This window comes from Paecilomyces variotii (assembly GCF_004022145.1).
Source record: "Paecilomyces variotii strain CBS 101075 chromosome Unknown C8Q69scaffold_15, whole genome shotgun sequence".
NCBI classification, from domain to species: Eukaryota; Fungi; Ascomycota; class Eurotiomycetes; order Eurotiales; family Thermoascaceae; genus Paecilomyces; species Paecilomyces variotii.
The window spans coordinates 362652-385345 of NW_021167154.1; the positions used below are offsets into that span (position 1 = coordinate 362652).

At 48.4% G+C, this 22694-nt stretch overlaps 8 protein-coding genes across 8 annotated transcripts; 7 read left to right on the forward strand and 1 right to left on the reverse strand.

The window, feature by feature from the left end:
• Positions 1–584: 584 nt before the first annotated feature.
• Positions 585–2363, forward strand: C8Q69DRAFT_408704 (major facilitator superfamily domain-containing protein; the record flags this gene model as incomplete). Its single annotated transcript, XM_028628213.1, has 4 exons — positions 585–710; positions 772–1583; positions 1649–1999; positions 2084–2363. The coding sequence occupies 4 exons, from the start codon at positions 585–587 to the stop codon at positions 2361–2363; spliced, it is 1569 nt and encodes a 522-aa protein (XP_028481624.1).
• Positions 2364–2771: 408 nt separating this feature from the next.
• On the forward strand, positions 2772–4719 carry C8Q69DRAFT_113087 (quinone reductase). Its single transcript, XM_028625139.1, has 2 exons — positions 2772–2994; positions 3058–4719. Exon 2 carries the CDS (start codon positions 3243–3245, stop codon positions 4218–4220), a length of 978 nt encoding a protein of 325 aa, XP_028481625.1. The 5' UTR covers positions 2772–2994; positions 3058–3242; the 3' UTR covers positions 4221–4719.
• Positions 4720–5708: 989 nt separating this feature from the next.
• Positions 5709–7509, forward strand: C8Q69DRAFT_113641 (galactosyl transferase GMA12/MNN10 family protein). Its single transcript, XM_028625142.1, has 3 exons — positions 5709–6099; positions 6166–6415; positions 6478–7509. The coding sequence occupies exons 1-3, from the start codon at positions 5991–5993 to the stop codon at positions 7022–7024; spliced, it is 906 nt and encodes a 301-aa protein (XP_028481626.1). The 5' UTR covers positions 5709–5990; the 3' UTR covers positions 7025–7509.
• Positions 7510–9564: 2055 nt separating this feature from the next.
• Positions 9565–12039, forward strand: C8Q69DRAFT_448065 (putative glycogen synthase Gsy1; the record flags this gene model as incomplete). The annotated part of the gene is made up of 6 exons (XM_028629267.1): positions 9565–9655; positions 9723–9820; positions 9882–10157; positions 10208–11570; positions 11632–11827; positions 11916–12039. 6 exons carry the CDS (start codon positions 9565–9567, stop codon positions 12037–12039), a joined length of 2148 nt encoding a protein of 715 aa, XP_028481627.1.
• A 1352-nt stretch (positions 12040–13391) lies between these two features.
• C8Q69DRAFT_408561 (putative thiamine biosynthesis protein) lies at positions 13392–14642 on the forward strand (the record flags this gene model as incomplete). Its single annotated transcript, XM_028628201.1, has 4 exons — positions 13392–13426; positions 13523–13694; positions 13755–13904; positions 13956–14642. 4 exons carry the CDS (start codon positions 13392–13394, stop codon positions 14640–14642), a joined length of 1044 nt encoding a protein of 347 aa, XP_028481628.1.
• A 126-nt stretch (positions 14643–14768) lies between these two features.
• Positions 14769–15667, reverse strand: C8Q69DRAFT_113590 (hypothetical protein). Its single transcript, XM_028625141.1, has 2 exons — positions 15151–15667; positions 14769–15071 (listed from the first exon to the last, which is right to left on the reverse strand). The coding sequence occupies exons 1-2, from the start codon at positions 15542–15544 to the stop codon at positions 14878–14880; spliced, it is 588 nt and encodes a 195-aa protein (XP_028481629.1). The 5' UTR covers positions 15545–15667; the 3' UTR covers positions 14769–14877.
• A 628-nt stretch (positions 15668–16295) lies between these two features.
• C8Q69DRAFT_480863 (hypothetical protein) lies at positions 16296–18192 on the forward strand. The gene is made up of 4 exons (XM_028631550.1): positions 16296–16899; positions 16956–17242; positions 17306–17461; positions 17514–18192. Exons 1-4 carry the CDS (start codon positions 16608–16610, stop codon positions 17805–17807), a joined length of 1029 nt encoding a protein of 342 aa, XP_028481630.1. The 5' UTR covers positions 16296–16607; the 3' UTR covers positions 17808–18192.
• A 623-nt stretch (positions 18193–18815) lies between these two features.
• C8Q69DRAFT_480867 (catalase) lies at positions 18816–21581 on the forward strand. The gene is made up of 11 exons (XM_028631551.1): positions 18816–19263; positions 19318–19450; positions 19510–19533; positions 19592–19802; positions 19864–19956; positions 20010–20017; positions 20083–20206; positions 20269–20556; positions 20617–20701; positions 20754–21182; positions 21254–21581. The coding sequence occupies exons 1-11, from the start codon at positions 19236–19238 to the stop codon at positions 21328–21330; spliced, it is 1500 nt and encodes a 499-aa protein (XP_028481631.1). The 5' UTR covers positions 18816–19235; the 3' UTR covers positions 21331–21581.
• Positions 21582–22694: the final 1113 nt, after the last annotated feature.

Genomic DNA, 22694 nt, shown 5'->3' on the forward strand with positions numbered 1-22694 from the left:
TCAGGGGGTCCTTTGCAATTGCTCATTGACCTGCCTTTCAGCACGCCTGCCAATTTTGGAATGGCCCTGTATCTATTGACCTTCTTACATATTCACATAATCTCGTGCTACCCTTGCTGTCCATCAGAGATGTTCGGATATTTCCAAACTAAGCAAGTTCCGCATGGGATTGGTAACATCTCACGTAATGGTGAATGAAGCAATGTATGAACTGAACAGTAAGCAAAACACATGATCGAGACCATAATCCAGAGATGAATGAAAATGTGGTCAATATTGGTGTTGCACTGCATCTCAGACGGCAGGCGGTGCAAACAAAGAAACGCATAGTGAGACAGATAATCAATCACACTCCAGGTTCATCTCGGGTGTAACCATTCCACATTACCTACCTTGCTCCTTTCCGGTTGATATTCTTGCCCTACTTACTATCGCTCAGTGTTAGGATCGATAATATCGCATTCAACTACGCTTTTTCACCGCGGATCAGAAAGTTCGTGGCCGCCATGGCATCAGCTGTGGGTGGTTCGGAGCTTGAGAACAATGCTACGCCAACCGATGAGACGACCAAGGTCGTTACGGCCATGGGGCCCAGGTCAGGGTCGTCACCACAGTTGACAGTGCAGGACGACGGAGAGAACTATCCCTCAGGCCCAAAATTCTGGCTGATTGGTGCTGCGCTGTGTCTTGGTGGCTTCCTCGTCTCATTTGTTAGAAACTCGTTCTTCATCTTTGTACATTTTGAAAAAGATGAGTGACTCACTAATCTAGGATAGCACCCTTCTCTCTACCGCAGTCCCCGTGATCTCTGATGAGTTTCACTCTCTTGGTGATATCGGATGGTATAGCAGCGTGTACTTCCTCGCCATGTGTACCCCTCAGATGGTTTTGGTGAAGCTGAACGGTCGATATCCAATCCGATGGAACTACGGTATTGCCATGGCGCTCTTCATCGCTGGCTCTGCCCTCTGTGGTGCTGCTCCGAACTCCCCTGTGCTGATCGCCGGGCGTGCTCTTGCTGGTCTAGGCTCCTCTGGTCTCCTGGCGTCGAGCGCTGCCATGGTTCCTTTTCTGGCTCCTCCGTCAGAACGGCCGACCTTGTTTGGCTTGTTCGCAGGGGCAATGGGACTTGGCGTTGGTAGCGGTCCCCTAATCGGTGGCGCGTTGACTGAAAAAGTCACCTGGCGATGGAACTTCTATATGAATATCCCCATCGGCGCCGTCATCTACGCCATCTTCTATCTCACCGTACACCCCCAAAAGCCTGACTACTCCACGCCATGGCGAAGTTTCCTACGGACCCTCGATCTCCTTGGTCTGGCCACCTTCGCGCCCGCTACTGCGTGTCTGCTCATCGCCCTCCAGTGGGGAGGAACAACATATCCATGGGCTGACGTCCGCGTAATCGTTCTGCTCGTTTTGTCTGGCGTCCTGGCAGTCATATTTCTCGTAGTTGAGTTCTGGCTCGGAGACAGTGCCATGCTCCCGCGCCGCATCTTCTCCAAACGCAACGTTTGGTGTGCTGTCTGGTTCTGTTTCTGCGGTAATGGAGCTGCTGTCGTGTTGACATACTATTTACCCATGTAAGGCTCTGACTCATAAATCATCTCGTCGTGATCAAGTTGCACCCAATGCTGACCGTTTCTAGCTGGTTTCAAGGGGTCCAAGGAGACACTCCAGTCCTATCAGGGGTACATACTCTCCCACTCGTAGTCACGACGGTGTTCACCACGATCTTGGGTGGCATTCTCATCACTCTTTTCGGACACGTCGGACCCTTCATGGTTGCCGGATCCATCTTCATGGCCGTTGGAGCCGGCCTCTTAACCACTCTTGACAGCAACACCAGTGTCAGTAAATGGATCGGCTACCAGATCATCTATGCGTTAGGAGCCGCTTTCGGCAGACAATGTCCGAGTGTCTGCTTACAAAATCTGCTCCCAGAGAAAGATGCCCCCCTCGCCTACACTCTGGTCACTTTCATCTCGTTCGTTGCTGGGTAAGCTGTTATCTCAATTTCCATGCCTCCTTCTTCTTCCTCCCTTCTTCGTCTTCATCTTGCTCACACATCCCTCAAACACAGCGCAATCTTCGTCTCCACAGCGCAAGCTCTCTTTTCCAACCGTCTCGTCTCAGGTCTAGAAGGACTCGGAATGTCCAAAGCAGAAGCCACCGCATCCTTAGCTAAAGGTGTCATGTCCTTGACCCAGGGGCTGTCAGATGACGCCAAGACGGCGGTTCTGCACGTCCTGAATACGTCAATCGTGAACGCATGGCGCCTCCCAGTGGCCCTGTCGTGTATGAGCATCGTGGGGGCGCTGGTGTTGGAGCATCAGAAAGTGAAGGGGAAGCCGAATATCTAGCCATCTTAATGTAATGTGGTTATGAGAATGGACGGCGTTGGTTGGGTGAATTTTAAAAGGAGGCCGGCGCGCCTTCCACTCGAATTGCTTTTTCTTTTTCCTTTTCCTACTCAGAAAAGGGGGCTTGAAAACAACTCAAGTATATGTTCGAGACGGGAAATTATTCCTCCGAATCAATCTTCATCTGCCATCATCAGGAACGTATGATGTAGGGATATTTATTTAACCAGAAGCGGGGTCTGCGGCTACCTCTCAAGCTACTCACAACAACACGATCCAATATCATCATACGATAGAAGTATCGGATCCTCATGACATCCAATGCTTTCGCAAAACAAAACAAAAATACTACGTTCTCCCCGTGCTATTCCCCCACCGTCTCTCTCTCTCTCTGTAACTACTAGGTAGTTAGTTGGTTAGTCCGTCTTATGTAACTGCATAATTACCTCTCGGAGGTTAGATGCATTGAGCCGTCGCTTAACTCCGGTATTGGATAAGTCTGACGTGTAGGGTCAGCTGTTTGTTAGTTATGTTGTACGTTTCTGGATTTTATAAGTCAGAAGTGTCGTTTTTGTTGTTTTATTCTATTTTCACAGATGATGGTGAGGATTTAGAATTGGGACTTTTGAGAGTATGTTTTGTTCTGATATACTTTTGTTATGATAATTGGTACTGATTAACTTGTATATTCTAGGCCTTATATGACGATTCTATCTATCTACCTATCTAATACTTAAAAGTCCAAGAAAGAAGAAAACAATCCAACCTCATCATACTACCCGAAGATAGACGATATAATTAACTACCTACTTACCATACTACTAATCAACCACCGTGGCTCGCTTCCTCTCTCGATCACCGCACCAACCACTCTCCAAAATGATGAAAGCCATCGTAATCCACGAGCCCGGCGCTCCATCCGTGCTCAAACTCGAACAACGATCCATCCCCCGTCCCAGTCCAGGAGAAGTCCTCATCCGCGTGAAAGCCTTCGGACTGAACCGCTCTGAGATGTGCACGCGTCTAGGCCAGTCCCCCAGCGTGAAATTTCCCCGGATCCTCGGTATCGAAGCCGTCGGAACGGTTGAGCAGGCGCCCGGGAACGAAGATACGATCCCGTCCGGCGCGACGGCCGTGACGTGCATGGGTGGGATGGGCCGCATGTTCGATGGTGGGTATGCGGAGTATACGTGTGTGCCGGCGAAGCAGGTGCAGGTTGTCAAGACGAAGTTATCGTGGGAGGTCCTGGGGGCGTTGCCGGAGATGATGCAGACGGCATGGGGGTCGTTGTTCACGGCGTTGAATCTGCAGAAGGGCGAGAGGCTGCTTATTCGCGGGGGAACGTCGTCGGTAGGGTTTGCTGCGGCTGGGATTGCGAAGCAGCATGGAGCAATTGTGGCGTCGACGAGTCGCAAGAAGGAGCGGGAAGGGGTGGTTCGTGAGTATGGTGCTGATGAGTTCTTTGTGGATGATGGTGCGATTGCGAAGCAGCTTGAAGGCCAGGAAGAGAGGAAGTTCGATAAGGTGCTGGAGCTCGTCGGGACAGTGACGCTAGCGGATTCGCTTGCGTCGACGAAGAAGGGCGGTACGGTCTGCGTCACGGGGATCGTGGGCAATTCGTGGTCTATGGAGAAGTTCTCTCCGATGGAGATTATTCCTAAGGCGACGAAGCTGACGGTGTATGGAGGGACTGAAGAGGATCTGAAGACTATGCCGTTTGATGAGCTGGCTGAGCAGATCGAGCATGGCAAGTTGAAGGTCAAGATCGGGAAGGTGTTTAAGATGGATCAAATCGTGGAGGCGCATCGTTGTATGGATGAGAGCAGGGCGGAGGGGAAAATTGTTGTTTTGACTTGAGAGTAAGCATATGTGTGCTTATATCAATAGCTCTGGGAGGAGTGCTGTGAAGCAGGTAATTCTCATTCGTCTCCCCTTAATGAAAATGTAGCAAGTCAAGTCTGAAAATGGCATCTGAAAGTCGCAAATCAAATCTACTGTGTTATCATCCAGGGGTATCATTATCATCCTCATAAGCCTCAAGCTGTAGACAGAGAAGCAAGGAACTCATCTACCCAACTTCCAGTCTTTCCACGTCTCTGTCGTCGAGCATATTCCAGGGTGGACTTTGATTTGGCCATAATAACCATCGTTCTCATTCCTATCCAAAAAAAACCCCCTCTCCATCAATCCAGCCACTAGGGACCAATGACTCGAGGTGCGGAGGAGGTATAGACTAGTAGAAGAAGTTGCTGAGGGGTTTGTATTTGGATACATAGTTTTATCTTTTTTTAGACGTAGATAGGAAAGAAGGTCTACCAAGTAGTCTGGATAATGTGAATGAAGTGGTAAGCTAAGGTACCTAGTGGAAATCTCACCGGTGGTACCAGTGGGCGTTACGCCGAGAGTTTTTAGAACCAGGATAAGCTGGCACCCCCAGACGCTCTTCGGCGGCTATGTTAGTTACTACTAGTAGTACTACCCATGTTTGAAGTAGCTGTGAGCCAATCGGTTCCTGTCACATCCCGCTTTGTAACTTCAGGAGATGCAAGTTAGCGCTCTGTACAACAGTGTATCCTATGGTCTTGGGGATTTGATCCTGACGGATTTTGTGGTGTTGAGCGTGAAGTGGACGAGCTGGTGCTTCGGTGGTGAGAATCTAAACCCACGCCTCTGCTCGACGATGCGCGCGCTCCAAAGTGCGATAATTTTGTTCCGTTGATGCGTAACCAATACATCTCAATTTACAGCTAGGTATTTTTTCATCTGCTTCCTTGAGAACGAATGCAAGATGTTCTGTTAAATCAGTCATGATCTTCATGATAATTGGTCGCTGCTGTCAGCGAATCCGGATGAAATTTCAAAGAAAAATTATACCTCTTATGGAGCCTTCAGGTAAGTTAGGTACATACTTCCTAGGTACTCAATGACAAATCCGCTCTCTTCGATTATATGAATCTGCCGGTGAGATTGAATCAAACATTGTGAATTTTCAATGGAAAGTTATCGGGTGCAGCGTCCTGTATTAATTATCCACCAAAAACATCGTTTGCAGCTTCGGGTTCGTAAGTCCACGAACTTGAGCAAGACAGTAGGGGAGGAAGAGAGGGGGGAGATAGCGGTCATAGGAAACGTATCTATCGTGCTCGAGAGATCATCGGTCTTCATTGTTATCTTTCCGGTAGATGCCATCTTGGCAAAAAGACTCTTGCGCCGTTGTGTACAAATGGTATTCAAATTGGAGTTGCGAGGTGAGATATGCAAGAAAAGGGGTCTCAACTGGACATTTCTAGTTAATCATTAACATAGAGACAAGATAATCAAGCTAGTTCGCAGCGATAACATGCTTGATTGGTCCAAGGGTGAATCCCTGTCGAATGATTGGTACTATCCCTTTCACGCGCCTCTAGTAGACTCGGCGGTTATGTGTCTCGTCACAATCGTTAGCAAACAAAGAAGCAACAAGACGCTATCTTGATTGGGCAGCACTCCTTGAACTGTCTGCAGTCAGTGGCTGCGGCAGCACTGCTGCCAGTCCCTTTGTCTTGCTCATAAACTGCTGATGCCTCATCTTTCATCCTCAGAATGTGTCCCTGAATCGGCAGAGTGGCAGTCACGAAGTTCTCTACAATGATTTTTCTCAATTGTCGCGATCAGCGCCCTAGGCTAAGGCCAGTTCTACATGTTGCTCTCGTCCTTCTAGCGTTCTCATGGCTTTTGCATTCTTTTCACAGGTACAGTATGTGATTGAACGAGTACATCCTAGACTCTCCATTGATAAGTTTTCTAATTGGACCGATCATAGACTCCACTGAGAACGATGTATCTCCATTGTCTCGACGGAAGGTCGGAAAAGTAATGGCGATATATGGCAATCACACGATCTACAAACGAACGATGGCTACACACGAGAAACAAAGTCGCCGGTTGGGGTATCCGCTTTTCGTTCTTGAGAGTCCTATACTTGATAGCTACTGGAATAAGTACGCTATTATCCTGTCAGTGATGTTACAGGAGTTAGCAAAACCAGCCGATAAAAGGCTGGAGTGGCTGTTGTAAGTTGTCGACTCACTTATGGTGTGGTAGTATGTATGCTTACTTGCTGTGATCATCATAGTTGGTTCGATGCTGACACCGTGATCATGAACCCTTATATACCTTTAGAGACATTTCTACCTCCGCCACAACTATCAGACATCCATCTGTTACTAACCAAAGATTGGAATGGTATCAACAATGGTGTTTTTCCAATTCGTGTGCATCGGTGGTCTGTCGAGTTCCTCACTGCCGCCATATCATATCCGGTCATTCATCCTGACGTATATCTTCACTGGCCTGATCAGTCAGCGATGAGCAATCTCATCCAAGATAATGATTACTTTTCCCGATCAATTATTCACTGTCCATTGCGATGGTTCAACGCCTATATGAGATCGCCAGACGGCGAAGAACTAAATCCAGACTCGCCTCCGGAATATCAGGTACATCCTGGTGATCTTTTGGTACATTTTCCTGGAACCCCTGCAGATCACTTGGATCAGACCTTGGAACCGTATCTTGCCATAGCTGAAGCACACCGAGCTGAGTGGGAGTTGCCCCTTGAACAGACGGAGTATATAGAGCAAACACAGGAATTTTGGAGACCAAAACTGTCTCACCCGTGAGATTTGATATGTGCGATTGTCAGATAGTTCAGATTAGATGAGTTCATGTCGCGTTCCTCAATCAATTATGGCTGGCCATTCACCATGTTATTCGGGAAATTTCCAGGGAAGCCTCTACGTTGCTCCTCAATACTGACCGAGCCCTTCAAGTCTTCCCGGAGACAGCCAACATTGCTTGCGCACCTGACATGGTCAAGTGATGTTATGGGCAGTTCCGTCCTTTCTGAGTGTAATAAGTCGTTGGGAGAATGTCCTATCTTCCCATCAATCCCTGAAGATCACTGTAAAATTTCATTCCAAGGATAATCCCTCGCCTAAGATTATCTGCATTGGCTAGATCCGCCGATACAACAACGGGAACTTTATCGGACACTATGCAACTTTCGAAGCACACCGGGTGATCCGCGAACTAAGTACGAGGTGGAGGCAGTGGACCTGCCGTGTTACGAACTGCAGGTGGGGGTAACTAGGTAGTTATAGATGGCAGCTTACTCACAGATATATTATCAAACGCTCATGTTCTTCTACATAGATCCCCCTTCCTGTATACCTTAGACAATTTTCTCCTTGTCAGTTGCCAATAGCTCCTGCAGTACATACTGGTCATAATTGCTTTGTTTGAGGCTGCATTGAAAGAGAAAGCTGTTGCGATCAGTGAGTGTAGCTGATTCGATGAGAGCAACCGGGCGAAACCGGGTTTAGCTCGCCACTCAAGTGGGAGGGCGATATACAAGAGCAGATAATACCGTAGGGTTTGTCTGACTTGATTTGTGTGGTTTCTAGCCGGTTGATACTTTTCATGTTATCGTTATTAGTAGAAAGAACTTACATATCGAAGCGATTAACTTGATTACAGACACAGAAAATAACCAGACTGCAATAATGTTCGACAGAATTAATTAATTAAGTTACAGAAGTCGCCCATCCGATCGAGTAAGTAACGACAGCCAGCCATGTGATCTGCCATGTGCCGCTGGAGAGCAGGTAATAATAATAATAATGAATTATTAATGATCAACATGTATTTATCCCATGCCGTCCACTGGCACGTGTTGAAATTCTCCACGCTATCCCCGGACGATCCCGAGTGAGATCGACACCACGCAAACCAAGTGGTAGAAGCACAGGACAATTGCTGGCCTGACTGGGGCCCGGGTTGATCGCGGGGCGTTTGCAGGATGCCAATGACATATTATTACGAATTATTTATAACAGAGCCGATCAGCAACACCGAGAACCAAAGAGAACAATGAAGCTGGTCGGCATCTCTCACCTGGAGGGAAACCCGCTCGGATGACATCGTTCTGCAGCGAGGGGCCGAGAAATCGCCTAGGCCAGTTAGTGTCCCTTTAGTAGTTCAACTACGGAGGACTAAATATTATTTTCCTGCATGCATGCAACACTAGACTCCGGAGTCATTGTTGAGGGAAAAAAAAGATGCGGGGTTATCTGAAATACTATGGTACTATCTCGTCCTCCTGTCAACATCGCAAGACCAACGGTGAGCGAATCTGGACGAGAGCCAAAGGGTCGTTCAGGCACCAAAAGGCACCAGACGGCGCCAGACTCGTTCTCGCCTGAGGCTCGAGCGCCAAATGGCTGGGCGGGTGGGGCAAGTCACCTGGTCTGTGCCTTCCCCAGACAAACAGCGCAAACCGGAAAATGACGTCTTGTTGCTGCTCTTATTCTGATTCTTATGCTGAATATTGAGAATCATATTGATGATGGTTTTCTTTGTTTGAATTGGATATCGGTGACACAGAAATAGAATAGAATATGAATAGAATACAAGCAGGTTGCATAGAATAATACAAGCAGTTGCGGCATGTCCAGCTCCAGCAATCTGACCGGCCGTGACGTCGTTTTCCCCGTCCGGCTTCCCCAGATCGGCCGGCCATTCAGCGCTCCCCCCAGCACTGAAACTCCCAAGAGGTTCCCCGGGTCAATTCCATTCGCCATGGATCGGACACTCGTCTATCTAGTGTGATACACAAAGAGATCGCTCCTTGCTAACTTGACACTGGGACCAGAAACCAGGTGGGAGGCAAGATCAAGACTGGTCACACTAGCTAGCCGGCTGGATCGCATGATTTCCTGCCGTGAGCTTGGTAGACAGCTTCTTCTTCTCTCCCTCGTCCTCCTCTGCGCCAGCTCCCCTTTCGATCATCTTTTCCATCTTCGCACGAAGCATCTTCCAGACCTTTCTCCAGAACGATTCGCGGGGGAAACAGATCCTCCCTCGATTGGCCCTCCCAATCTCAGATCGGTTTTCCAGCCTGTGAGACAGATCAGATCCAAGCAAGCTTCCTCCCGCACTGATCCCCCGGTCAACCCCAGTCCCGCCGTCGCATCCCCGCACTGCCAACCTTCAGAACAAAAAACTCCCTGTCGAGATCTGTCCTCCTTCAAAACCCCCCAGGACCCTTGCGCTTCGGGTCGATTCAATCCTCTACGGGTGTGCTGCTCGTCGTCTGGTCCGTCATCGTCTGTCAATTGCGCTGTCTTCTCCTCCAGGCGATCTCAGAGATCCAGATCACGTCATGGCCGACTACGATGATGGCCCCGAGCCTCCCAGGCGGGACACTAGGAACCATATGCTGTTTGAGGTGGCTACGGAGGTTGCCAATCGAGGTGAGCACGCTCTAGATAGAGATGGGAAATCAAATGCGATGCAGTATCAGCTAATGGTTCCTGATAGTCGGTGGGATCTACTCCGTCCTCAAGTCCAAGGCGCCCGTGACGACGGCAGAGTATGGCGATCGTTACACCCTCATCGGGCCCCTCAATAAAGCTTCCGTAGGTCCCCGGACTAGCGAGATGCATTGTACATACGTGATAGCTGCTGACTTCCTCCTAGGCTGCTGTGGAGGTGGAAGAGTTGACCCCGTCGAACCCGCACCTGGTCGAGACGATTGCGTCCATGAAGCAACGGGGAATCCATATTGTCTACGGGCGATGGTTGATTGAAGGCGCTCCCCGCGTGATCCTGATCGAGACGGGAACCGGATACAAATATCTGAACGAGTGGAAGGGAGATCTATGGAACTCGTCGGGCATTCCATCGCCAGAAGGTGATCATGAGACCAACGAGGCCATCGTCTTTGGTTACCTGGTAGCCTGGTTTCTAGGAGAGGTGAGTAGGATGCGATCCATCAGGAAACGACTGCTGACGGATCTTCTCAGTTCATCGCCCACGAACGTCGGCGAGCTGTGATCGCCCATTTCCATGAATGGCTCGCGGGAGTCGCCCTCCCTTTGACCAAGAAGCGACACATGGACCTAACCACCATCTTCACCACGCATGCTACTTTGCTGGGACGATACCTGTGTGCAGGCTCGGTCGACTTTTACAACAACCTGCAGTATTTCGACGTCGACGCTGAGGCGGGCAAGCGCGGCATCTACCACCGCTATTGCATCGAGAGAGCAGCTGCTCACTCCGCCGACGTCTTTACCACTGTCTCGCACATCACGGCATTCGAGAGCGAGCACTTGCTGAAGCGGAAACCCGACGGCGTGTTGCCCAATGGCCTCAACGTGAAGAAGTTTTCAGCGGTGCACGAGTTCCAGAACCTGCACTCGCAGGCCAAGGAGAAGATCCACGACTTCGTCCGCGGGCATTTCTATGGATACAATGACTTTGATCTCGACAACACCTTGTACTTCTTCATCGCTGGTCGTTATGAGTTCCGGAACAAAGGCGTGGACATGTTTATCGAATCCCTGGCTCGTCTGAACCACCGTCTCAAGACAGCGGGTTCCAAGACAACCATCGTGGCCTTCATCATTATGCCGGCGCAGACGTCGTCTCTCACCGTCGAGGCCCTCAAGGGACAGGCGGTGGTCAAGTCGTTGCGGGACACCCTGGAGATGGTGGAGAAGGGCATTGGCAAGCGACTGTTTGAACGTTGTCTGTCCTGGAGAGAGGGCGACAACATGCCCGATGAGAAAGACCTCATCACGGCGCAGGATCGTGTGCTGCTCCGTCGCAGACTGTTTGCCATGAAGCGCCACACGTTGCCTCCGATTGTCACCCACAACATGATCAACGATGCAGAGGACCCGATCCTGAACCAGCTGCGACGGGTCCAGCTCTTCAATCACCCTGAGGACCGGGTCAAGGTCGTCTTCCACCCCGAGTTCCTCAATTCATCTAACCCGGTGTTGCCATTGGACTACGATGATTTTGTCCGGGGAACGCATCTGGGCGTCTTCCCGTCTTACTATGAGCCATGGGGATACACCCCTGCCGAATGTACCGTCATGGGCGTTCCCAGTATCACGACCAATCTCTCTGGGTTCGGCTGTTACATGGAAGAGCTGATCGAGAACTCGTCTGACTATGGCATCTACATCGTGGACCGACGGATGAAGGGTGTGGATGACTCCGTCAACCATTTGACAACCTGCATGTACGACTTCGCCATGAAGAGCCGCCGCCAGCGAATCAACCAGCGTAACAGAACCGAGCGATTGAGCGATCTCTTGGACTGGAAACGCATGGGCTTGGAGTATGTGAAGGCCCGTCAGCTGGCCCTCCGAAGAGGTACGTTCTCGGTTTTCTCTTTTCATCCCATCAGATAACTCTTGCTAAGATGAGCGAACAGCATACCCGGCCTCCTTTGACTCCAACGAGAACTTTGATGATATTATCGGCGGAACCGAACAGAAGATCTCCCGACCTCTGTCCGTGCCCGGGTCACCACGAGACCGCTCCGGGATGATGACGCCCGGGGATTTCGCGTCGCTCCAGGAAGGCCTGGAGGGGCTCAGCACGGAGGACTACATTGCATGGAAACTGCCGTGAGTATTATTTATTTCGCTTGCAGACGAATCCGATATGATCGACTCGGATTATTATTATCTCTTACGCACTGGAGACTAACTGCAGCCGTGACCACAGAGAGGAGGAAGAGCCAGACGACTACGCATTCCCGCTTACGCTTCGCACGAAGAAGCCCGCTGATCGCCCCGGATCCCCGCTTGACAATGTCACTCTGAATGGACGTCATTAGAGGGGCAGCGAAGTGAGATCGGATTTTATTTTTTTCGGTTTTCGGCTTTCCGCTACAATCATACTCTCTTCCAAGTGTGCTTCGATTCTCTTCGGGAGCCTCGATTAGCGCAACGGTTCTACCTCATGTTGTGATATCTTTTTTATCTAGGCCGCCTTGGCCGAAGAGTGCATGACGCCCGTGTCTAGCGAGTTGTCCTTGTGTACTTTTAGTTTCCTCGTGCTGTTGAAGCGTCTCGATCTTCTGTCTTGTGTTTTCACGTCCCATACGCATTCGGGCAATTTCAGCATTGATATGTTCGTCTTGAATGCTGAATTACTTTCGTGAAAGTCCACTTCGTTAGCGCATGTGTATCATCAAGTCGAGACTGCTCTAGTTCATCCAGTCTGCCATCCATCTCCATTGTTAAATCCGGAAGATCTGCACGTCCAAATCCGTCATCCCGCAGCAACCTATCCAGGCAAATAGATTATAACCTCAGCAGCTGTCTGAACAGTTAGTGGGCAGAGAATATGTCCGGATATCCGAATTGTCCCACCGCAGGGTGAAAGAGGTAAAACATGCTGATCCGAACAGGTTTGGATACATCGGCCGGCTGTAGTCCACCCCAATCAACGCGGTTTGCAGAGAAAAAAGTCCACTTTTCAGAGTTGTTAGGGGATGTGAGCCGACATCGGCCAGCGTGTGTTGTCGTGAACCTCTTTTTTGCGCGCGTTCCAATTCGCTTGGGAGTGTTTTTGCGCAGTGGGGGAGCTTGACAACGGATCGTGACCTCGGGTCGGCGGGGGTCCCCGCTTACAGCTATATCTTCTGCTAATTACCCCTCCTCCCCTCCTGCGCTTTTTCTCCCTCCCATTATTCCGACTCTCCATTGTTTCTTGTATCCTTCTATCCTTCTAACCCCATCAATCCACGAAATCGCTTTTGGTACGGTTCTCCAACGAGGCTGCGCGGGCTGGGTTCTTTCGCAATGGGTTCATTCAAGGGTCAAGGTATTGTATAGTATACATCAAGCCACCATGACAGGTGTTCGATCGAAACCGCTGTAGGCAGCTGGACCTCTTGTCTCCTCTCGCCTCTGTGAAAGTCTCCCATCTGTCCAGGCAATCGATGCTTGAACAAGTGGGAGCTTGCACGAGACGAGAGCAGCGGATGTCCAGTGTGCTTTGCAGTAGGCCGGTTGTTCTGAGATTATACTGTCAACACTTGCTCTAGATAATGCTAGCGAAAGGACATGCGTGGCTTTGATCCCCTTCCCCTGTTATCTCTCTTGTCTCTGGGCGGAGAGGTAATGGCTGTGTGGTGCTAACAATCTCCAGAGAAGTTCAATTTGAACTTGGTGTCTGATCAAAATGTCTACCGATAAGATCACTTTTCTCACCAACTGGTAGGATTTATACGCTTCTCTGTGGCGTAGTATATAGTTTCTGTTTGAAACTGGACTGCGTTCTCTGCTACTGGATACTGAGAGTTTTCTGTCAAGGCACGCGACGCCATACCACGCTCCCCTGTATCTGGCCCAGGCCAAGGGTTACTTCAAGGATGAGGACCTGAAGGTTGCTCTCCTGGAGCCCAACGACCCGTCCGATGTCACCGAGATCATCGGTAGCGGCAAGGTCGACATGGGCTTCAAGGCCATGATCCACACCCTGGCTGTGCGTGTTGTCGAAACCCTCGTGTGTCATGTCATGCATCAGCCACTGACTCCTCCATAGGCCAAGGCCCGCGGCTTCCCCGTTACCTCGATCGGTTCCCTCCTCGACGAGCCCTTCACTGGTGTTGTCTACCTCAAGAGCAGTGGCATCACCACCGACTTCAAGTCTCTCAAGGGCAAGAGAATCGGATACGTTGGCGAGTTCGGCAAGGTATGTGTGATCGCGGTGTACTAAACTCTCAACTCCCACTAACCGAAGTAGATTCAAATCGATGAGCTCACCAAATACTACGGCATGACCCCTGACGACTACACTGCCGTCCGCTGCGGTATGAACGTCACCAAGGCCATCATCCGCGGCGACATTGACGCCGGTATTGGTCTCGAGAACGTCCAGATGGTCGAGCTCGAGGAGTGGCTGGCCTCCCAGGGCCGTCCCCGCGACGACGTCCAGATGCTGCGCATCGACCAGCTCGCTGAGCTGGGCTGCTGCTGCTTCTGCTCCATCCTGTACATTGCCAACGACGCTTTCATCGCTGGCAACAAGGACAAGATCGAGAAGTTCATGCGTGCCGTCAAGCGTGCCACTGACTATGTCATCGCGGAGCCCGCCAAGGCCTATGAAGAGTACATTGACATCAAGCCGATCATGGGCACTCCCGTCAACCGCAAGATCTTCGAGCGCTCCTACGCCTACTTCAGCCGTGACCTGAAGAACGTCCAGCGTGACTGGACCAAGGTCACCAACTACGGCAAGCGTCTCGAAATCTTGGACGCTGACTTCAAGCCCAACTACACCAACAGCTTCCTCAGCTGGACCCTGGACGGTGACTCTGCCGACCCGACTGGCGACCAGAAGCGCATGGCCGAGCTCCAGAAGAAGGTCGCTGCTGAGGGTGGCTTCAAGAGACTTGAGATCACCAGCAAGGAGGTCACCACTTCCGCTTAGATGTTGAAATGACGACATGATTTTGGTCTCCGGACCATCCGGTCATGTGAGCAGTAGCACAATAATACGGACGCTCTTTTGATAGCTAAGTAACATGAAACGAATACAAGTGCTATATGGCCATTATTGTCCCTTGTATATGCGTAGTGCGGAGAAATTATTACAGGTACCTCTACTAGATCTTCAATGTGACCAAGGGGCCCTCATAGTTCTTTATCTTCAAATATCTCATTATCTATCTTCTAAACTTCTTCGCATAGTCGCTTTCTCGGTGCCAGTCAACTGTGCACGGTTCCTCCACTCCGGTCCGATCACAACACGGATATATGAATTTTTCGGGGAATTGTTCTCTCATCTCAGACGAGTCGATAGTACCATGGCAATCTTCGTCGTGATCAACGAATAAGTCATAATCCGGCTCTGAGTACTCTATAGAATTTGAAACGGCATCAGCTTTCTTTCGGAGGAATATGGAAATAGGTCTTCGGGATATCTCTCCGCAACGAACCTGGATGATAACGACAGCTCGTGGCAGTATTGGTAACGATGTCAAATTGCTGCTCACAATTCTCGCAGCGAACGTATCGCAATCTTAACCTCTTAGTACCAGCTATGGGAGCGGGAGCTGCACCTGGCTTCTTTTCAGGCTTGGTGTTTTCCCTTTCCCCGTCCTCGCCCTCGGATGAAGAAGCTGTGGAGCTTTGATCATCATCATCATCCTTGGAATCATCGTAAGCTACAAAAAGTTTATTCGTAGCATAGTCACGAGCTCCTGGAACATTGATACAGATGTCTCTGACAATTGCCCTCAAGAGGGGCTTAGACAGGGATTCAATGGCATCGTTGAGTCGCGGCGATAATCCGTTCTGGTAAATCTCATTATTCTGCGTGGTGGACCTCATTTTCTGAATCTGCACCAGAGATATAAATATTTCTTATGACGTGTTAAACAGGACTCAAAGTACTGGGTGGACTGATTGTGGGATAACAGAACAGGTTTGATTGAGTTTACTGTTTGACGCGTCAACTCAGACGCGTAGTTTTACTTCGCGTAAATAGGATTGATAGTTATGCTCGGGCCACTTGCTTACATAGTATAGTAACTTAACTACTCCGTAGTTAACTATCTAGTTACTTACCTAGGTACTGGAATTAACTAGTTAACTAGTTAGTCAGGTACTATCATGATTGTTACAATACTATCATTTTCCGATACTACCCTTCATATAGAGTGGAGGATTGAAAAAAGGATAGGAAAGTCTTTCAAACGTACTTATCTATCGCACAAGCAGCAGTTAAAAAGAAGAGAAATTAAAGTTCGTTTCAATTCATGATTCGATTACAGTAAACCCTAGCTATAACAAATTGAATCAGACCAGCACTTTTGTTCGTTATAGCGTGGTATTTGTTATATCAAATATTAGCAAAAGGTAATTTATGTCATGTGATCATGGTAAAGGTGAGACATTTTTTAATATGATGTAATAGATACCTGAAAATAAAGGGATTTGATTGGTTATCGGCTATGACCAATTCCTTGTTATAACGATCCCCCATACAAAAATGACGGCCAGCTAGGGATTTGTTCCGAATTTCGTTATAGCCCAAATTTAACAAATTTTGTATGGGGTTTTGAATTAGACACGCTGTTTAGTTTGTTATAGAGGAAAATTCGTTATAGCTAGGGTCGTTATAGCCAGGGTTTACTGTAATAGCTAGTGCTGCTATGGCCAACATTTACATTTCGTAGACTCCCAAAATCCAATTGGCCAAATCCAAATTCTGCCGGACATACCCACACCGCTTGGGGGCGTCACATCGGAGGCAGCAACGATTATCGCTATCAACTCTCTTTCCTCGGGATTTCAACCGCTGCTTGCCAGGATACAAATCACCTTAGCAAATGCTTACTATCCGCGACCAAGCATCGATTATTCCCTCACAATAATCTCACTCGAATCAGCCATGACGACCAGTCCTGAAGAGACACCTGAAGAAATGGTGGCTAGCTTTTTCAGCGAGAGCAGTGGAACCTTGAGCAGCGTCCCATCTGATTTCGTCGAAGAGGATGCCGAAGCCATCATCAACAGTTATCAGCCTCTGAAGAGGAATGATCCTACGAAGAGGGTCTTGTCAAGTTTTCTCCAGTTTCTACCACCTAACGGAAAGCGCGTTTTGGCAGAGGCTATAACTACCTTCGATAACGAAACACTTCGAGTTTTATCCAGTCACCTTGTCACATGTATTCTTCTCCCCAGTGAGTTCAGTCAATCCGCATTATGTTTCTGTACAGACTAACTTCATTGCTTATAGTGAAGGCGAGAGCTCCAACTCCTACAATCACGCCTTCGCCCTTCCCTGATAATGACGAGACGGTGCAGGAGGTTGCTGAATTCATGGACCGCTCTCCAAGCAGAGATGTGCAAAAGTGGCTCAAGAAACGCTGCCTGCGTCGCGACAACGACCGCTGTATGGTCACTGGTGTAATTGAAGATGAAAGCAGTGCGGCACAAGGTGCACCGCCATCTGTGTATACTGGTCCCACAGAACTTTCTCATATTATTCCCCTATCGATAGGCAGTTGGAAAGATAAAAAGACAGCAAGTTACCCTTTCTTTTGGTCCTATCTGTAAAAATTAAATCTCATTTGCTAACTACATCAGGATCACAAGGTAGCTCAGATATGGGCCACTCTGAGAAAGGTTTTCCCAAGCATCAGCATGGAACCGGCCGATGTGAACAACGATGACAATCTTATGACATTATTTGAACTTGTGCACACTGACTTCGGGAAGTTTACACTTGCCTTGGAACCAACTGTATGTTGATTTCCGCCTTGACATGGTAATGCTGATAACTAACTCTCTGTAGGAGGCTCCACACGAGTACAAGATCCTCAGGTTCAAGAAGCAGTCCACTGCTCTGAATATTTTCCTCCCTCCCCCGAATTCTCGGGGTGACCGCATTGTGAGGTTTCAAAAATATGCAGATGATGTTGATCTTCCAAGTCCAGTGTTACTTGAGACTCATGCAGCGCTCGCCAAGATTTTACACGCGTCGGGAATGGCAGAGTACATTGAGAAGATCTTAGACGAGCGAGAAGGCATTCGTTGTCTCTCCAGTGACGGCACTACGGATATTGGCAGACTTCTCTTTGCTTTTTAGTTCCTACAATCTCCCATTGGAGGTTCGAATCTGTTTGACCATAGTTTATCTTATGCAGAAATCAGCACCGAGCGAGGCGTTGGGGAGAATACAGTACGATACTACTACTATTGTAACGCGCGGAGCAGAGAGCGGATGTATCCACATTCAATAATGAGATTCGTTAACTCAGTATAGCATATAGGACTCCACATTCATCAAGATGTTCGACCTTGACAAAGCTTAAAATAGGAAATTAGATCTTGGACTAGCAGCTGAAAACCTGAATGCTAGGTAATTAAGGAACGAATCTAGGGAGAGACTCTAGCAAGTTATAACTAACTATTACTAACTACCGCTAGGGTAATTAGAAATAAAAATACAAGGATAACTATTATGATCTCCATATATTTCGACCCAGGAAAAAGACTTGACTCCATTCTGATAGTAACAAGCCTATCTAGCTGAGGGCTACCAGCCTGTATCCTATGCTAAGTCACATGACCACTGGTGGCCAGGGCGGCCAGCAGGAGCACCCGGTCCAACAGAACAAAAACAAGATCTACCAACGCAGATCCTAACTGGACCCTAAGCGCTACTAGACCCTAAGCGGTTTCGCATAGAGTAAGTTAGTTCCTCATTCGAACAAGGAGAATCGGAGACGGAAACCCGCCAGTCTAGATTTCCCGGATTAGGTTAGAGTATCGATCCAATACCGCGATCGTTCATTGACAGGTATGACAGGTATGACAGGTATTTGGTAGCAAGCTTCCGGAATGCTATTGCTAGTGTGGCTGGTAAGAGAAAGCTTCCATTGATGATTGAACCAATGCTGTTGAACGGATTGTCAATCTGCACTTGATTGTATGACGTATCTTGAGGCTTGTTCTAACTATGCGTGCCAGGACAGGTCGTATGGTACACTCTTCTAATGGAGGATAAACTCGATCAGACATGTATCATCTACTATCGAAGAGTAAACCAAATTGTAAGTCTCAAGGGTCTGTTACGTCTACATTGTTAAGACGATTATCCAAAATAGGCATCTGGCCAGCCATAGCACGTCTTGAGAAGAACATGTGAACTTCTTAGCTTAACGGCGTATTTCATGAATAACTGACTGTGGATCATGAAGTCAGTGGCTTTTCTTTGTAACAGAGTAATTCTGATTGACCTAACTGGTCCCGGCGTGATAGTATATGCACCTTCTGAGTTTGCGTGTACCTAAGTAGGTAGGTAATCGAAATCGTCATCCGATGTAACGCTTAACTCAGACACTGCCGGAAACAGACGGCAGGGTTATTTAAAGAAGGAAATGTTTGTGAATATAAGTTTTCGAATCCCCAGGATTGTCTCTTCCAAGTAGTTTGACCTCATTGCAGACAAGTTAACTCAGAGAACTTTGCCTGAAACCGACTACACTACAAAGTTTCGGCATCACGGATCACAATGGAGCAATACTATACTCTCGCCGAAGGTAATTCCCAATTGAAGCTGTTTTTTATCTATCAGCCTGTTAACAATTTGCTAGGATGTCCCTACGCCAACAATGCCTCATCAGTGCAGCTCCGCAGCAGTACTGGTCGCGGCGGTCTTGTACTGATGCAGGATACTCAACTCCTTGAGACTCTGGCCCATTTCAACCGAGAAAGAATTCCTGAACGGTAAGAAATCTAGACATTAGTATGACCGTCAAAACCTAATGTCTTTTCTGCTTTCTCAGAGTCGTCCACGCCAAAGCTGCAGGGTAAGTGGTGGTTTCCAGTTTCATATCCTGATCATCACTTTTTAACATTCTTTCATAGAGCTTACGGCGAGTTCACATGCACTCATGACTGCTCCGACCTTACATCTGCCAGCTTTCTGAGCCAAGTCGGTAAAAAGACCCCGCTGCTTCTGCGCGTATCCACGGTTGCACAGGAAGCCGGCTCCTCAGACACGGCTCGCGATGTGCACGGCTGGGCCATGAAAATGTACACCGACGAGGGCAATCTGGATTGGGTCTTTAACAACACCGTCAGTCTGTCCTCTCAAGATGTGCCTAGCTAGCATCTGCTAACTAGACTCTGTGCAAAAGCCCGTCTTCTTCGTGCGAGACCCGTTGAAATTCCCATCTATGAATCGGTCCCATAAGCGGCATCCGCAGACCCATCTGCCGGACCCGAATATGGTAAGTTATAGATCCCCTAATTATTATCCTCAGCAAAAGCTAATTCTGTCTAGTTCTGGGAGTATGTAGAGAGTCTATTTACCACCTTCAGTGGTCCTCTTCTCTTCGAAACTAACCAATTCCCAGCTTCCATGTCGGAAACCCCGAAGGCATTCACCAACTCATGCATCTTTTCAGCGATCGAGGAACCCCGGCGTCTCTTCGTCACATGAACGCCTATAGCGGACATACGTACAAATTCACCACCAAGGCAAGCTTGAGAATCGATCCCCCTCCACATGGTACTGTAGACTAACATGTTGCGCCATCCAGGACGGTAACTTCAAATATATCAAAATACACATCAAGACCACCATTGGCGTTCGCAACTTCACCAGAGAAGAATCCGTCAAAGTCGGTGGCGAGAACCCCGACTTCTTCATTCAGGATCTGTTTGAAGCTATCGAAAGGGGCGATTATCCCGTTTGGAACGTCTATGTCCAGGTCATGGAACCTGAACAGGCGGAAAAATACCGATGGAATATCTTTGATATGACCAAAGTCTGGTCGCACAAGGACTTTCCATTGAGGCAGATTGGAAAGATAACCTTGAATCGCAACGTATGTGCCCAAAGTTCAAACCTGGATGTCACGCGAGTGCTGACTGATTATCTATCATAGCCCAGCAACTACTTTACGGATATCGAGCAAGCTGCCTTTTCGCCTTCGACCATGGTGCCAGGTTTCGCACCCTCAGCGGATCCAAGTAAGAAACAGTCCATCCGGTAGCGTGAATCAAGTCCTAATTTATATCCCAGTGCTCCAAGCGCGAATGTTCGCCTACCCCGACGCAGCCCGGTATCGCCTCGGAGTCAACTACCAACAACTCCCCACGAACGCCGCCAAAGCACCTGTCTACTGCCCGTTCCAGCGCGACGGCAAGATGAACTTCTCCGACAACTACGGAGCTGACCCCAACTACACGGGATCTTCTCTCAAACCGACCAAGTTCTACCAGGACATCAAGGGCCTCGGACCCAATTCCATTAGCACATTGACCGAGCACGAGAAGTGGGTCGGAGAAGTGACTAATTTCGAGATGCATATGACAGACGATGATTACGAACAGCCCGCTGCTCTGTGGGAAGTCATCGGAAGAGAGCCCGGACATCAGGAGCGGTTCTTTGGAAATGTCGCTGCTCATTTGAATCAGGTCCACAGTGATCGACTTCGCAATGACGTCTACAGTACGTGTTTGAACACAATAATCGAGAGGTTAACGTTTTTATTTGTGTAGAAGCTAATGTCTCTGTTCCAGGTCTATTCGCACGCGTTAACCCAGAGTTGGGAGCTGGTATCAAAAAGGCAACTGAAGCTCTTCGCTCTAAGAAATAGGTGGTCGGTTGCCGGTGTATCCGCAGGCAGGATTGATTGAAATGTCGAGGAACTAGTTGGTCGAATCAGGCCTGGAGAAATCCTTTAATTTAATTCGGAGAAATGTCACCCGTGTCTTTTCATGCATTCATTCCTCTCGTAGTGTTATGATGTATTATTATTAAACGTGGTCGATCATTTGCTACGACTGCGTAGGTAGCTAGCTGGTCGGGCTAGCAAGCAACAATAAGACTGGCAGTACTTACTTTTATCCCAGATAACCACCAACCGACACCTCCACTCCTTATCTTGACAGCAGTATGTACTGTACCCCATCGAAACGTCACTACTTACTTACTCCACCGACTAAATCTAAAATTCGCAAAGCCCTCAACTTGCAATCAACACGAAGAAAACAAACAAACTAATGTAATCTCCTTCCGCAAGGACCCGCCCCAAGGCAACATTGCAAAATCAAGAATTTGGGATTTTCCTTCCTTCCCCCCTTCCTTCCTCTTGGCCGAAACAACAAACAGCCAGGACAGGATATCAGTTAATTCCGCGAGGAGTAGGTAACTAGCTATTCCAATCTACGATACTTGGAGAAAGACAACTTCCATGCCGATGTTCCGGGGGAACAAACATACCATAAGCTAGGTATCTATCGCGAATACGAGAGATCTGGAACTTGAATGGTAAGCAAGGGTGGTCGTGCCATAACGCTGGTTCCTTACTTACTTGGATGAGTTAGCAATTCATGTCACTGCTTCCGTATAACTGGCTAGGAACTTGACTAAATCCCTGCACACTGTCTCCGGAGAAACAAGGCGGTATAGGTTAGACGAGCAAGTATGAAAGCTGTCAGCCACATCGTGTCGTATCGAATCATACATTCTTTGGGTTTCCTGGAAAACCAAACCAGGCCAAACCAAGCCTTTCGGCTGTGTTTGATTTAATCGAGCTCGATTTATTCGTTACGACCATGGCAATGCAATGTCCAATGACATCGGCTACATTACTCATAAATATATTCCATTAAAGGAAAGACGAATTCTTAAAAACATTCATCCATTCAATTCTCTTGTAATAATTGTCTAGCCATTCGGGGAACCACGGAAATTTCGCCAAAGTTAGTATACTAGTATACATTGATTGGCCTAGTTGGATTTGTTCCAGCGCCCAAACATGGAAGTTACATAATTAATTACAGTTAGTTAACTAACACTCTAAACATCACCTATCCCGGTCAAAAGTCATGATGTCACTTGTGATTTACCAATGGATTAGGTATCTCCCAAGGGTTCTACGCAAGCCAGGCCAGATCAGGGATACGAGCAGAGAGGAGATGTGATTCCGCATGCGGCAGATTTCATTCATTCATTCTT